Raw genomic sequence first — 17,535 nt, 5'->3', positions numbered from 1 at the left:
AACTTGGGCCCCAACTTTTTGCACGGTTGGCGGAGCTTGATGTTCCGGGTCGATAACCACACCAAATCTCCAACCTTAAAGGAATAAGCGGAACGGTGAAGATCAGCCAAGACCTTGGACTTAAAGGAGGCCGGGAGTAAGCACTGATGTACCATCTTCCAAATGTTTCTAAGCCGGGTGGCCGTAGACCTAGGTTCAAAGGACTCAACGGTAGGCAAAGAGGACAATGAGTTAGCTCTGGGGTGATACCCAAGATTGCAGTAGAATGGGGAATGTTGGGATGATGAATGACATGAGTTGTTGTAGGCGAATTCAGCCCATGGAAGAAGGTCCACCCAGTTGTCGTGGCTTTTCGAAATATAAAATCGCAGGTATTGTTCTAGGGATTGATTCACTCTGAGTCTGTCCGTTTGACTGCGGATGGTAGGCAGATGACAGACTAAGATTAATACCTAGCAGGGAACAAAATGACTTCCAGAAGGCTGCTACGAACTGAGAGCCCCGATCCGATACTATGTTTTCAGGGAGACCATGGATGCGAAACACGTGTCTAATGATGCTAGGATGCGTGCTGAAGGTAACTTAGTCAATGGAACGAAGTGAACCATTTTACTGAACCTATCTACAATAACCCATATGGTGTTGCACCCCGAGTATGGAGGTAAGTCGACAATATAGTCCATGGATAGGTGGGCCCAAGGTCTGACCGGAACTGGTAAGGGTAACAATAGACCGGTGGGAGATTTTCGAGGAACCTTGTTTTTTGAGCATAGATCACAAGATAAGATGTATTCTTTGACATATGCAGACATAGATGGCCACCATACAGCTCGGGAGATGATTTCAGTGGTCTTGGCAATACCAGGATGTCCTGAAGTCTGGTTGTCATGACATTCAGACAGAACGGCTTTCCTGAGGTGGACAGGCATAAACAGTTTGTCTGTAGGGGTGTCTGGAGGTGCCTGTAGTTGAGCTTGTAGAAAAATTTTCCCTAATTCTTCAGTGAAGGCAATCAATACAGATTAGGCCGGGACAATAGGACATGCTCAGTGGTAGGAGTCTGACACGAGATGAAACTACGGGATAGGGCATCCGCTCTCAACCTTTTGGCTGATTGGATGTAAGATAGGTTCTTATGATTAGTGTAAATGGTGACAAAATGCTTTGCTCCTTCAAGCCAGTGGCGCCATTCTTCCAACGCCCATTTAATGGCCAGTAGCTCTCGATTGCCCACGTCATAATGCTTTTCAGCGGAAGAAACTCTTACCTACCTCCTACCTCTGAGGCATCAACTTCTACAATAAATGGAAGGTCTGGGTTAGGATGTCTTAACACAGGGGCAGACACGAAAGCCCGTTTCAAAGCTTTGAAAGCAGATACTGTGGCAGGTGGCAAGATTTTCGGATCAGCACCCTTACGAGTCAGAGCAGTGATGGGAGCAACGAGAATAGAAAAGGAACGGATGAATTTCCTATAATAATTAGCAAATCCTAGGAATCTTTGGATGGCCTTAAGATTCGAGGGTTGAAACCAGTCTAGGATTGCTTGTACTTTCCTTGGATCCATAGCAAACTTCGAACTCACATTTCTCTAACTTGCCGTATAGATGATGATGACGCCGTTTCAGAAGAACTTGTCGAACATGATCTCGATGCTGTTTTAATGATCGGGCGCAAATCAGTATGTCTTTCAAATAGACCACTACGAAGGAGCCCATGAATTCGCGAAGGACATCATTAATCAAATCTTGGAAGAAAGCGGGAGCATTGCTGAGGCCGAAAGGCATAACGAGGTATTCATAATGGCCTGTGAGTATTAAAGGACATTTTCCATTTGTCGCCACTCCGGATTCGTATCAGATTATATGCTCCGCGCAAGATTTTAGAGTGGATTTTGCTTTTAGTTGGTCAAAGATGACTGAAATAAGTGGCAAAGGATACGTATTTTTGATGGTTATGTTACTCAATCCTCTGTAATCAATACAGGGCCTTAACCCGCCATCCGTTTTGGCCACAAAGAAGAAACCTGCTCCAGCAGGTGACTTGGAAGGCCTGATAAAACCTTTTCGTAAGTTTTCTTCTACATATGATTCCATAGCTTGGGTCTCTGGAAGAGATAATGCGTACAGTTTTCCCTTGGGCAATCTTGAACCCGGGATGATGTAAATCGCACATTCATACTCCCGGTGAGGGGGAAGAGTGTCAGCTTCTCTTTTAGAAAAAACGTCCTGGAACTCACGGAGGCAACGGAGTACGGTACGGAGGAGGCAATAACTCAGGACCAGTATGGGTAATCCTAATTGGCAAGGACAAGCAGGAAGAAGAGCATTTATGATCCCATTGAATTATCTCGCCCCTAGTCCAATTGATATGAGGATTATGCAGAGCTAGCCAGGGATGACCCAAGATCAAAGGCACTGAAGGGCAATGAAGTAAGTACAATGAGATTGTCTCGGATTGAAGAGCGCCAATCTTCAACTGCAGAGGAGGAGAACGATGGTGAATTTCCCATTCAACCCGCATAGAGAAATTATGGAATCTAGAGGAACAGCTGAGAACCCCAAGGAGTGAGCGAAGGTTAAATTCCAAGCGGAATTGACTGCGAAGAGCTGGGTCATTCCATGCACATTCTGAGGACCAATGCCTGAAGTTGGAACAGTACTCTTCAGCGGAACGTCGTCCCTGTGGTAACGATCGAAGCTGTGCTTCAGCAGAAGCCACTCGGTCCGGGTCATCATAAATCAAACCAAGCGCTTTGAAAAAGGCGTCCACAGACTGCAACTGAGGACAGTTGGGATCTAGGCTGAATGCCCAAGATTGAGGATGCCCTTGTAGGAGAAATAATTATCCCCACCCTTTGCTGTGGAGACCCAGAAGACAGTGGTCTCAATTTGAAGTAAAGTTTGCAGCTTTCACGGAAGTTATGGAAGTTCATGCGATCTCCTGAAAAGCGGTCTAGAAGATGCATCTTGGGTTCCACAACAGAAGGCTGAGCAGCTTGTGAGGCTCTGGACGCCTGTTCCTGGGCAGCCTATCGCTGGGACAACTCCTGGACCATTTGAGACAGGGTCTGGATCTGTCCTGCTGTCACACTTCTGGTATTACAAATGGAACCCAATAGCCAGGTAGTTCTGTAATAAACAGGATTTATTTTAATATAGAAATAAATCTCAAATGTCCAGCAAGCAAGTCCAAAGTATCAACAAGATAAATGTTTTGTAGAGGTATCAAGGAATTGTATTCCAAATCACAAGGGAGCAAGGTTCTGTGGAAGCATCTGGTTCAGACACAAACACAATACTCGAGCAAAGGCTGCCTAACAGGAAGTGCCTTTTCTAGGCCCAAACAGGAAATGAGATCCAAGATGGAGTCTTCAGTTATCCAAGATGGCCATCTTGAATGAGGGCAAATCTAAGGGCAAGAACATAACACCTGCCAACACTTGAGCCTGACTTAGTTCCATAGGACCGAGTGTCAGACAATTCACTCACTCCTAGGGCTAGATTTACTAAACTGCAGGTTTGAAAAAATGGAGATGTTGCCTATAGCAACCAATCAGATTCTAGCTGCTATTTTGTAGAATGCACTAAATAAATGAAAGCTAGAATCTGATTGGTTGCTATAGGCAACATCTCCACTTTTTCAAACCCGCAGTTTAGTAAATATACCCCCTAGTGTTTTCTATGGCCGGTTATAATGTTAGGAAACCTTCCAACCGGTACAGCAAAACCCAGAGTCTGCTCTGAAAGTCTGGTGTTCACTGTTGCCCCTAGTGGTGGGGAAAGACTTAGCCGCAGACTAACAGAGGGTCATGAAATGTGCACCGGCTGGGGAGAACCCAGGAATGTGGAGTGAAGTCCAGGCAAGGGTCGAGGGCCGGCAGCAGACAGCGTATCCAACAAACAAACCGAGGTCAGAGGGCACAGGCAAATAGCAGCGTAAGAGTCCAGGTAAAAGATCAAGGGGCTCAGGCGGTCAAACGTAGTCAGATATCCAGGCAAGGGTCGGCAATAATAATCAAAATACAATGGATGGCAGAGAGCAAAGAATACAGCAGGCTTAGTACACAGCAAAGCAGGAACTATAACCGGCAGGGAGGGCTTGCCCCTTGCTGCCTTATATATGTGATGTGGCCCAATAGAATATTCCCTTGTATCAGAGGGAAGGACAGCCCAGCTGGGCACTAAGTAATTGAATCGCGCATGCACCCGGCTGTACTGGACGCAGGGACGCGGCGCTGCAGCAGAGAGCGTCCCGACCGTTGCCATGGCCACGGCTGGGACTCAGCGGAAGTGATGTCCCGGTCGTCATGACGACGGCCGGGACGTCAGGGCACAGACAGAAGCGAGTTGCGGCGGTGCCTGAAGCCGCCGCGTCTCATGACAGTACCCCCCTTGAGGAGGCTTCAGGCACCGCCGCGGCTCGTGACAAGGGGGTGTGAGATTTTTCCAGGAAGTAGCTATCTGACAAGTAGCTGCGCTGATTATGTGCCGGAGGAGCTTATGTGCATGTGTAGGGCGGTCCGGGAGAGGCAAGGGCAATAGTACATGCTTAGGGTGGGAGGGTATGGGGATGCTGAGGACTGTTGTAGCTAGTGTGAGAACTGCTGTCCAGTACGAGCATATTCTGGGACAGTCCCACCAAATATGCATAAAGGTGCCAACGTGGCCACAATTTCTCCACTAATGGATTCAATTTAATGTCACACCATGCAGTAATTTTCTTCCACATCCTAGAATAGATATCTGAAGAATTCTTCTGCCTTGCCTGTAACAGTGTGGTGATTACTTGATTTGTGAATGCCTTTTTTCTGAGCGGCTTCCACTCAATCACCATGCCATTAAAGCTAGCCCCTATGTATTTAGAAGAAGAACTGGGTCTTGGTGCAATCTGACCAAAGAGGCAGAGGCAACGGCCATTCATTGAGCATCTTCCGGGCTACAGGAATCGTGGACAACGAAATTACAATTGAAGGATTGCTATCACTTCTGCACTTTCTTTCTGGATTTCTTTTAGCATGAAAGTAATTAGTGGAAACACAGAGAAGACATACCCCAAGTGAAAAGACTATGTTTTAACCTGGACTGCTTCAATACTTGAGAAATATTCAAGGACACATATATAGACTTTTAAAGGTGCTTATTTGATAGATCATCAGGGGGTGATTCTGCTCCCTATTGGTGGTAATGTGGCCTAATCCTGATAATGGTCGTTGTGGAGTCTTTTGATTTGACCTTCTGTCTTTGGGACTCATCGCTTGAAAGGAATGCTTGGATGTATTGGGAATATTACGTTTGCCATATCATCTCCCTGGCTTATAACATTTTACGTCCTGATAGGCCAAGGAAGAATACTTAGACCTCCTTGTGTCAGCAATTTGTTTCCAAAAAGCAGGAATCCTTCAAATAGGAGATTAACTAGACTATTTTTTCCACCTAAGGGCGCAATCAGAGGGCTGTCCAAGCAACTACAGCTGTAGCCATTGATCTTGCTGAAAAATCAATGGTATCCAAACATGCTTCACATGAAAAATCTCTGCATCTCTGCATGATGTCAATGCTTTCAAATATATATTTTCTGTTAGCTTTCTCTTGAACATCTGTATAAAGTGTCTCTCCCCATAATTTAACTGCTCTTGCCACTGAAGCCATAGCTACAACCAATTACAAAGTAATTGCAGAAGAAATATGAAGTTTCTGAAAGCAACTCTCCATCTTCTTATCCATTGTATATCTGAGGGAAACCCCATTTTGAATAGGAAAAATAGTTTTGGTCCAGATGTGTCTACTTTCGGGACACTTTTCCACATGCGCCCATTTTGTATAAAGTATCGACTTCAGCACCTTATGCACAGGGAAAACCATAACTTGCTTATTACGATCCTGTTTCTGATCAATTCCTACAGATTTGTAAATATGCTTAAGCTGAATTTCTACATGTTCCAGATTAAGCATCCTAGATGATTCTCTAATTTCTCTAGATTAACCTCTGAAGCAATCCTCTAAACCAGGCCTGTCCAACCTGCGGCCCTCCAGATGTTGTAAAACTACAAGTCCCAGCATGCCCTTCCAGCTATCAACAGGTTGTCTACTGGCAAAGCATGCTGGGGCTTGTAGTTTCACAACACCTGGAGGGCCGCAGGTTGGATAGTCCTGCTCTAAAACAACTGGGGAATTACATGCTGATTCCACACGCGTCCTCCAAATCTATACATGTCTGGGACCTTGCTCTTTTTATCCATTGTATGACATACAAATCTTCTTTAGTCACACTCATACACAGGGATTGAGTATTCCCCTTAAGATGAGAACAAACTTTTTTGTAAAAGACCTTTAATTTCCTTTACTAAAGGCTTGTAACAGGCTCCACAAACTTTATGTATATTCTTGTCCTTTTTTTTCCCACAGGCTCTACAAAAGTGCTGGAGAGAACTTAAGTTGCCAACTAACTAATAATACTATTAACACATACTGCAGCATTCCTGTCGTATGGGTTTACCAAGCTTGGATGACTTTTGTCACGAAATCTGGTAAATATTTAGAGAGTCCTGTGTGTCTGCCAATACCTAATGCTCGAACTGGGTTTCGGAGTCTAACGGTAGGTGGTATTCACCATTGACCACTAGGAGAGGACATGGACTTTGCAGCACCTATTACCGCAGGTCGCGGTTTCCAGAAGGAGTGATGGCAGAACAGTAGATGGAGCCTAATGTAGCGAGAATGCTATGATAGCGGGGACTGCCAGGGAGATGGGTAAAATAACAATAGGAACTTAGCTGATCCGTTAGATGGTAACTCAGAGAAACAACAGGAGAATTACTGGTACAGCGGCAGTTCAGCAGAAACAATAATGAAGAACTTAGCTGATCCGTTGGATGGTAACTAAAAGCAACAGCAGGTGGGTTACTGGTACAGCGATAGTTCAGTAGAAACAATAATGGTGAAGAACTTAGCTGATCCGTTAGATGGTGATTTAGAACAGCAGGTGAGGAGAGTTCCTAATGAGGCTAGAGTTCCAGTAATGAAGCGCTGAAGTCGGGGCAGTAAAGCCGAACAGGAAACCCAGAACACGGCTGCAGTGGACAGGTAATGTAGAAGTGCCAGCGGAGGCACCGAAGAGATACCACAGCTGACTTTGGAACAGCAAAGCACAGCAGTCACAGGTAAGTCACACGAAGGAAGCCGAATCCTGATGAGAGTGAGTAATTCGAAGAACAAGCATCAGACAGCAGAAACTGAGAGGTTTAAATAGCGCTCCAAAGTGCCAGGGCCAATGGGAACGGGTAGGAGGTCATAAGAGAGAGTGGTGGCTGACACATGCGCAGAATGAACAACCAGATGGAGACTGTAAAACAAAACACTGAGTTCAGGATACCGTGGTCACCGCTTATGAGATAGAGGTAACAATGCCTGTACCCGTCCACGGGGCCGGTGTGTGACAACTTTCAGCTGTTTCGAGACTGACTCAGGCTCCATTCCGTAGCTAAGTCCGGAGGACTCATTCAGAATTGAAGTAACATCTTCCCCAGAGGCAGGATCAAGCTTGTGTAATGGTGTACAGGCATGTGCAGGCCGATGAGAACTGATAAACAGCTACAAAGTCAAATCTACTATACCAGATCAGCTCCAGAAGGTAGCAGACTGGCACCTTAAGTAGCCAACCGGTCCACAGCTTTAAGTTCAGACTGATGCATCAACGGGACCTCAGAGAAGTTAAGACCCTACACTTGACTATTTTGTAATCTGGTTAATTCACCCACTTAATGTGAGTTTCAGCATCCATTTTGCCCTACATAGATGCTGTTCCCAGATCACCTCCCTACATGCCTGAATACTTGTTTAATAGACATCATTGGTGTGTGTTTGCCACTTAGTTGGAGAGTTTTCTATTTCCCCTCAATTATGTATACATTCTGTTTTATGAGGAATGCAAAGGTCCTGTCATTAGAACTTTGAGATCAATTCCATTTGATCTGCCTTGTCTGCAAAGATTAGAGTTGTTATCCACCTTGAAAAAACCCACCTCTTTGCAAAGTATCCTTCAGAGTAGTAAAGCAAGTGGGAATCTCCGACTAGGGCGCCCACAGTATCTTCATATCAGCAGCTGTTTAGTGTTCAGCGAAAAGAGCAGAGGCTGAAACATTTCAGAGCTTGAATCTGTGACTGGGTGAGAAATTCAAGCTGCATGATATGAGAGGTGAGAACTGAATACAGCTCCTAGCTGAACAGCAGACATGGCCATACAACAATGTTCTGTAATCAATGCACAGTTCAGTTCTAGTAGCTTGATCGCCTAGAATTTGAGAAAGTCTTCCAAGACTTAAATGTTAAATGGCGATGGTAAAAGGTAAAGGTGTGGGCTCCAGGAGTAGGTGCATGAGGGGGGTTCAAAGCAAAAAGGGCGTTGTCCCATTGTTCTAGTCGGGGTACACCATGGTTAGCATTGTGAAAGTGTCAAATTATCATTATAGATACAAATTAGTTGATTACATTTACTTTATCTATGCATCCAACTTTTAAATGAAAGTATTAGTATAACGCTAATTAGAGAAATATGCTGTATTTGTTGTACTAAGATCACTAGTTTATACACAATTTTGGAATACTTCACATAATGTGATAGTAGGTGAAACTTTTACTTATACAGAACGTATATAATTATACATTAAAATATTGTATTAAAAGATATTAACAATTAACAAAACAATAGTATACACAATGTGTTTGTAGCCAGATGAAGGGACAACAAACAAGCTATGGAAATATTTTCTAGTCCCAAATATTGATTAACCTAACCTTGATATGAGAACTTTATATGAATTTATCTTCATGCCAAATAAAATCTAATTAAAATAGACACACAAATTAAATCTTACTCTGAGGAGGCACCAAGATCTTGCTGTTGACAGCACACCATCCTATGGGATGAATGTCCATAGTTCCCAGGTTACACCAATAGTTACGTGTGGAATCATCCTCAAAACCTTCGTACTGCAGCAAAGCCTTATAACCTGTTTTGAATATATCCGTAAGTGACATATTTACAAAAGTTACTTGTATAAATATTTAAAATAAATAAAGTAGAGCCCATGAGGACAAACATTCAATGTACTCAGTAACTTTGACAGTAAATGTGAAAAACCAAACAATAAGAATTTTAGAAAGTTAAAAAAAGCAACCTAAACATTCAAACACATCCAAATTCAAAACAATAAGAATGGGAAAATGTCATAAATATTTACATATTTTAAAAAAGGAATTATTGAAATGATATCATTAATAATCACAGTCGGTCATACATTCGCTCATTAAGCAAATCACAAAAAATAGTTCACAAAAATCAAGCATAGGAATAAAATTATAACAAAATACATGTTTATCTCAAAGCAGACCCCAAGAACTATACAAATTCATGTCACAACTAAAACTAGTTTATCTACAATACATATTAATATGATATCTTTAATGGTTACTAATGACATGTTAGATATTACCATTCATTATACTTAATTCCTTTTTAAAAAAACTGAAAAATACTCGTATATACACAGGATCATTCTTATTATTTTTGAAGTGTGAGTGTTTGATTGAAAAGTAGGGACAGCTTTATAACTTTGTAAAATTTATCTGCCTTCGTTTGGTACATTTTTAACAGCTGCTGGTTTGTACACATCTCTCACAAAAATGAATAGCAGAAAGTGTTGTATTGTTTAGCCATAATTAAAAAAATCAATTACCAGTCAAACAATGTGATGACTTTGCTATTTGTTGTCCTCAGAACAGCATGCAGAGGAGAATGCAGAGGAGAATAAAAATGCAACTTAAAAAAGAAAACAATGGAAATGAGCAAAGTACATGTACAGTGATGAGTAAGCGATATAATCCCCCACTAAGTAAATCTAGAACTGCAGAGAGGTTACAAATGAATAGAACATATATTCAGGTATGCTGAGAGTAACATATTTTTGAGGATACTGCACCAAAAAACAATGTTACGCTCACATCCATTTAACTGGCTTAAACACAGATACGTCTTGTGAAGATACCGGGTTTTCTGACCCAATGCTACCCATTTCACGCTGGCAAGCCACCCAAGGGAGCCTTCCTATGCCAGAGAAGTCTACCCTGTACATTCTAGGATTCGTATAGTCACTCAGGCAAATGCAGTTACAAAAGTACAACAGTACATTTATTGTCACACAAACAACACTAGAATATTATGTACACACAGTAAATACAGTCAAGTATATAAATATTGGGACATCGACACAATTCTCATATTTTGGTCTCTATACACCACCACAATGGATTTGAAAATAAACTAACAAGATGTGCTTAAACTGCAAACTTTCAGCTTTAATTTGAGGGAATTTACATCCAAATCAGGTGAACAGTGTAGGAATTACAACGGTTTTTATATGTGCCTCCCACTTTTTAAAGGGTCCAAAAGTAATGGGACAAACTAAACAATCCTACATCAAACTTTCACTTTTTAATACTTTGTTGCAAATCCTTTGCAGTCAATTACAGCCTGAAGTCTGGAACGCATAGACATCACCAGACGCTGGGTTTCATCCCTGGTGATGCTCTGCCAGGCCTCTACTGCAAATGTCTTCAGTTCCTGCTTGTTCTTGGGGCATTTTCCCTTCAGTTTTGTCTTCATCAAGTGAAGTGCATGCTCAATTGGATTCAGGTCAGGGGACTGACCTGGCCATTGCATAACATTAAACTTTTTAGCCTTAAAAAAACCTCTTTGGTTGCTTTTGCAGTATTCTTCAGGTCATTGTCCATCTGCACTGTGAAGCGCCGTCCAATCAGTTCTGAAGCATTTGACTGAATATGAGCAGATAATATTGCCCGAAGCACATCCTGCTGCTTTTGTCAGCAGTCACATCATCAATAAATACAAGGAAACCAGTTCCATTGGCAGCCATACATGCCAACGCCATGACACTACCACCACCATGCTTCACTGATGAGGTGGTATGTTTTGGATCATGAGCAGTTCCTTTCCTTCTCCATACTATTCTCTTCCTATCACTCTGGTACAAGTTGATCTTTGTCTCATCTGTCCATAGGATGTTTGTCAGGCGCCGTCCTGTTTCTGCTTCTAAACGGACGCCTGTCTCCTTGCTGAATCGGCGTCCCGCTGCCTAGTGATGCTAGCCGTTCTATTTGCATACATACGCAGAGCTTGGCAACCGTTACTTAGCAACATGACGTTGTTACGTTTGCCATCGGTACGCATGCGCTAGATTCCACGCTCCGTCGCACTGCGACTTATCAGCGATTGTTTGCGGTTTCCCCGCCGATTTTCAGGCACCTATCAGGGATCTCTTCCCTCTTTTTAAGGAACTCACTGAGGCCATTTGCTTGCCAGAGTATTTGGTCTTCAGCCTTGCTCCAGCGTTTGTTCCTGTGTTACTGTCTATTGGATTCTGACCCCGGCTTGTTCCTGACTTCTCCTTTGGTTCCTGATTCTGGCTTAGAGTGATATTTGGTATTGACCCGGCTTCCTGACCATTCTCCTGCTTCTGATTTGGCTATATCTGTTCCTCAGGTATTGGCCGGCTTACTGACAACTCTTTATCCTGCTTCCTGGTGGACTGTCACCGCTGCCTAAATATTACCTCGCCAGCTGACTGATACTGAGGGCCGCGACCTGCGCGTCCCTTGCAGCAAAGTCCATACCTCCTTGCGGGGGTTCCTGGTGAAAACCAGGGGCGTGTTAGACGCCGCGCCTCAGTACTCAGCAGCGCCAACTGCTGGAAGGTATCATCAACTCCTCCTAGTGATTCTGACAATGTTGTTCCAGAACTGTAATGGCTTTTTTAGATGTTGTTTGCCAAACTCTAATCTGGTCTTCCTGTTTTTGTGGCTCACCAATGGTTTACATCTTGTGGTGAACCCTCTATATTCACTCTTGTGAAGTCTTCTCTTGATTCAACCTAATGATGGCTTGCTTCACTGATAGTGACAGCTCTTTGGATCTCATATTGAGAGTCGACAGCAACAGATTACAAATGCAAATGTCACACCTAGAATCAACTCCAGACCTTTTACCTTCTTAATTGATGATGAAATAACGAGGGAATAGCCCACACATATCCATGAAATAGCTTTTGAGTCGATTGCCCCATTACTTTTGGTCGCTTAAAAAGTGGGAGGCACATATAGAAACTGTTGTAATTCCTACACCGTTCACCTGATTTGGATGTAAATACCCTCAAATTAAAGCTGAAAGTCTGCAGTTAAAGCACGTCTTGTTAGTTTCATTTCAAATCCATTGTGGTGGTGTATAGAGCCCAAAATATGAGAATTGTGTCGATGTCCCAATATTTATGGACTTGACTGTAAATGCCAAACAGGTTTACCACATCGTCTGTCACTTAACAAACTAGTTTAAGGAGTTACAGTCACCTGGCTGTCCAGACTTCATGACCCATGGATCTCTCTCAGCTGCATATATAGACTCTAGTAGAGAACGACAACTCAAAACCAGATCTTGCACTCTTCATAAATGAAATCCCAGAATCAACACCCCCTCCCCCCTGGAGTGGCTCCTTATATCTCGGGTCTAATTTCCACAGTCTTTCCCCTCCCTGGGCAAACCCCTGGGTCAATTCCTCTTAACATTGGTCAGTGCTGGAATAGGGGGGGGGGGGTAGGACAGGGGAGTGAAGATGAGCTCTCCTTCCACTAAACATCCCCTGTTAGATGGCCTGTCTGGACTAGCCTGGTGAGAACAATGGACACTAATTAGTTTTCCCACTCCAGCGTCTTGCAAACAGATTCCTACCCATAATCCACCTAGCTTCACTTTAAAGACAATGAATAACCATACTGCAAGTCATCAATATACAATACACAATATACATATTTACACTGAGCTACAATGTCCCCTTAGCCACATGTAATTAGACAATGCAGTTGTAGTCTGGTGAGCAGGGGAACAAAAGCAAGGGCTATAAAAAGTACTTGCTACAATCCACATTTTGTGAGAAACAAGAAACAGAATGGTTAGTGTTATCACACTTGTTTCATCACATGTCTGAACTGGCATTAAACATAGCCAACAAACTTAACTTATGGAGCACCAAAAAATTAAATAAGATGATTTAAAGCCTGTCAAGCTTTAGAGTAAGGTTTAGTATGTACTAAGGAAACATTTAATATATGGATTAACTTTCACTATATTGACAAAACAATTATAGACTTGTATACATGAAAATCACCACTATAAGTCATTTACTAACTGGATCACTGATATGCAGGAAGTAGTAGTCCTTTTACTATTTGAGTGGATATAAACATTGGAGGCTTATGAAGCATGAGTTTGTGTATCCAAGTTACACTGGAAGAATATGCAAGTCCACAGTTAAGGTTCATAAAATTCTTTCTAAGTTTTCCGAAGAGCAGTGCAGGTTGGAGTGGGGCGTAGTGTGTTATCGCTATTGTGTTCATGTGCTAATCTTAAATTTGCTTACCTTGTTGTTGTTTTCCATTATACCCTATACAAAACAGCTGCAAGCATTATAAAAAAAATAAAAAAAGAACTGTGAACATACCAGCCGGGTGTTTTGCAAACCACAGGGAAAAGAAAGGTGAACTCTCCTCCCTCTCCCTCTTTTTTTTTTTCTTACCCACACCCTTTCCAAAGATTCCTCAAGGTTCCTAGGAGAAGAATTTAACAAAGACATAGTGACTCTCAACAACACTTATTTGCACTAAAAGAACAACTAACGGCACTAAAGAAAACAACAAGGTAAGCAAATTTAAAATTAGCACATCAATGCAACAGCAACAACACAATATACCACCCCTACAACCTGCACTGTGCCAAGAAAGATTCACCAAAACCCACAGGACCGGAAGTCCTGTAACCTCCAGAAGGCTGCAACCACCTAACCTGACACCAAATTAACAAGCACAGACATCCAACAAAACCCCTGCCTAAAGAATCATAAAATTATTTTCCCAGATCCTCTTCGGATTTTCTGGCACCTTACGTTGGTTTCTTTTGTAGCCTGTGTAATGATTTTTCTGATCAATCTCAAGATGGTCTATCTGAATGGGGAACACTTGGGTCCTGTTTGAATTTCAAAGAGGTGTTCCATGTTGTTAAATCCCTCTATTCTAGATAAGCACACAAATATTGCTCTGACGAAAGCCATAGTGTGCAGCTTTCTTTTTTTTATCAGCTGGTTGCTAACAAAGGGATGGCAATAGGATTTCTTAATCAATATGAAATATTGGCACTGCTTTTAAGTGGAAAGTTGGATTAGTTACCATATGTGTAGTAATTAAGAAAAAGATTCTGTGCACCACAAAGATTGTAGTTTCCACTAAATGATCAACATTTTTCAAGTTTTATAACAGACCATCAAAGAAATAATTTTCTTGCCTATAGAAGTGTATCAACCACCTTCTCTGAGATTGCTTTACTTTTTAAAAGTGACCACTCAATCTTCATGCCTTTAAGATAGTCCTAATAAATTTGGACAAAGAATTGAGCACTGGCATAAGAGGTCTGGCTGAAAAAGTAGAGGCCACAGGTGCTCCTGAAGCATCTCCCAAGTTTTTGCAAATCGCAGACATCATGGCCAGGATGGAAGGATTGCTATGACCACTTTTTCTTTTTTGATCTTCTTTAATGTGCGAGCAATGAGAGGAAACTGAGGGAAGACCTGCACCAATTGAAAGTTCCATGGGATTGCCAAAGGATCTCTTCACTCTGTTCCTGAAACTTTGTGATGAGGAAAAAATCTTGGCACTTTGTTGTTTTGATTTGTCGCCATTAGGTATATTTGAGGGAAGCCTAACTCTCTTTTTTGCAACAGTCTGCTTGCCACATGAAGTGCTCAGAGAGCCCTCAGGTTTCTCTCTGGCTTTCCTGACACTCCTTCCTCTTTTCTGATTTGGCACTCTGCAGTCCATTTGTGTACTAGTCTACTCTTGCAAGGCAGATGGCCACAACCTGCAACCCACCAGCAGCAAAGCCTAAAACTCCTTGTGGAGGTACCTGGTGAAAACTGAGGTCTCTTTAGACTGCAGTTACTGCCAGCACTAATCCAGGTTGGTTACAGAGAATTCACTAGAATCTTAACTAGAGATGAGCGGGCTCGGATATCTGAAATCCGAGCCCACCCGAACGTTGCCGATCCGAGCCGGATCCGAGACAGATCCCGGTATTCCCGCCAATTGCAAAACTGAAACCGAGGCTCTGAGTCATAATCCCGCTGTCGGATCTCGCGATACTCGGATCCTATAAATTCCCCGCTAGTCGCCGCCATCTTCACTCTGGCATTGATCAGGGTAGAGGGAGGTTGTGTTAGGTGGTCCTCTGTCCTGCTATATCTCGTGCTGTGCTGTGCTGTTCAGTTCTGTGCTGTGTTCTGCTCAGTCCAGTGGTGCTGTGTCCTGTGCTCTGTCCTTCTGAGTTCAGTGGTGCTGCTGGGTCCTGTGCTGTGTCCTGCTAAGTCCAGTGGTGCTGTGTCCTGTGCTCTGTCCTTCTGAGTTCAGTGGTGCTGCTGGGTCCTGTGCTGTGTCCTGTTCAGTCCAGTGGTGCTGTGTCCTGTGCTCTGTCCTTCTAAGAGCATTGTTATTTCCCCATTATTCCCAAATTATAAAAAAATTACAAAAAAAGTAATTATAAAAAAAATAAAAAAAATATCCCAAAACAATCCTGCAGTATAAGTCCATTGGTACTGCTATATTACAAAGTTCACTGATTCAGCAGTATAAGTCCAGTGGTACTGCTATATTACAAAGTTCACTGATTCAGCAGTATAAGTCCAGTGGTACTGATATATTACAAAGTTCACTGATTCAGCAGTATAAGTCCAATGGTACTGCTATTACAAAGTTCACTGATTCAGCAGTATAAGTCCAGTGGTACTGATATATTACAAAGTTCACTAATTCAGCAGTATAAGTCCAGTGGTACTCTCCTGTGCCGCATATAATTTTTAAAGGCTTTGCCGAGTGTGTGTGGCTTAGGGGTACGCTCTCTTGTGCTACATATAATGGAAAACAAAAATTTGGAGGATAAAGTAGGGAAAGATCAAGACCCACTTCCTCCTAATGCTGAAGCTGCTGCCACTAGTCATGACATAGATGATGAAATGCCATCAACGTCGTCTGGCAAGCCCGATGCCCAATCTCCTAGTACAGGGCATGTAAAATCCAAAAAGCCCAAGTTCTCAAAAAGTAGCAAAAAGAGAAACTTAAAATCGTCTGAGGAGAAACGTAAAGTTGGCAATATGCCATTTACGACACGTAGTGGCAAGGAACGGCTTAGGCCCTGGCCCGTGTTCATGACTAGTGGTCCAGCTTCACCCAAGGATCTAAGCCCTCCTCCTCCCCCCCCTACAAAAAATTTAAGAGAGTTATGCTGTCAGCAACAACAACAAAACAGCAAAGAACTCTGCCTTCTAAACAGATGACATCACAAATCCCCAAGGCGAGTCCAAGGGTGTTGGTGGTTGTGAAGCCTGACCTTCCCATCACTGTACGGGAAGAGATGACTCCATCCAGCATTTGCAGCACGCCCTCTGCATATGCTGGAAGGATCGCCCACAGTCCAGTTACAGATTTGGCTAATGAAGGTGTGAATGTTGTACACCGGGAGGAGGATATTGATGTAGCTGGCGCTGAGGAGGATGTTGATGATTATGATGCAGACAGATACCAAATTGCCTTTCTCAATTTCTATTTATATTCTAGATTATATAACGGCTGAATAGTTTTCTATTTTACTCCTAGTGGAGAGGGGATCTGATGCAGACAGATACCAAACTGCCTTTGTCCATTTCTTTGTATATTTGAATTTCTAGTTCTACAGTCTATGCAGGCTGCTTTTTTTATATTCAACTACAAGTGTAGGGTGGGGGGGGGGCATAGATAGCCACCAAAGTAACGTGGTCCATTTAATTTCACTTTCTAGCTCCACAGTCTGTGCAGCCTGCATTTTTTATCTTCAAAGTATTTACAAGCCTTGCAATCTAAATTAACTAGAGGTAGTGATGTGCTAGAACTCCACCCTCTATATGCTGCAGAGGATGGAGGAGCATCAAAAGGCCATTCAAGCCTACACAGCCACCTACGACATAGGAAAAGGAGTGGGGATGCGCCTGAGTCAAGCGCACTGGAGAATGATTTCTGTGTTGTGCAAGGTTCTGCAGCCATTTGAACTTGCCACACGAGAAGTCAGTTCCGACACTGCCAGCTTGAGTCAGGTGATTCCCCTGATCAGGTTTTTGCAGAAGCAGCTGGAGAAAGTGAGGGAGGAGCTGGTACACCATTGCGATTCCACCAAGCATGTAGCTCTTGTGGATGAAGCCCTTCGTACGCTTTGCCAGGATCTGAGGGTGGTCAGTCTTTTAAAGTCAGAGGAATACATTCTGCCCACCGTTCTCGATCCTCGGTTTAAAGCGTATGTTGTGTCTCTGTTTCCGGCGGACACAAGTCTACAGCGGTGCAAAGACCTGCTGGTCAGGAGATTGTCCTCTGAAGAAGACCGTGACATGCCACCAGCT

At 43.0% G+C, this 17,535-nt stretch overlaps 1 protein-coding gene across 1 annotated transcript in view; it reads right to left on the bottom strand.

The window, feature by feature from the left end:
• The window catches only part of L3MBTL2 (L3MBTL histone methyl-lysine binding protein 2), a 342,206-nt gene that overhangs the window by 177,728 nt on the left and 146,943 nt on the right, over positions 1 to 17,535 (bottom strand). The window contains 1 exon segment of the mRNA XM_075182790.1: positions 8,875 to 9,009. Within this exon segment, the coding sequence (XP_075038891.1) occupies positions 8,875 to 9,009 (135 nt within the window).

Source organism: Mixophyes fleayi, chromosome 8 (genome assembly GCF_038048845.1).
Source record: "Mixophyes fleayi isolate aMixFle1 chromosome 8, aMixFle1.hap1, whole genome shotgun sequence".
NCBI lineage: Eukaryota > Metazoa > Chordata > Amphibia > Anura > Limnodynastidae > Mixophyes > Mixophyes fleayi.
Note: the sequence above shows the minus strand (reverse complement) of the source record. Positions and strands in the feature narration are given on the sequence as shown.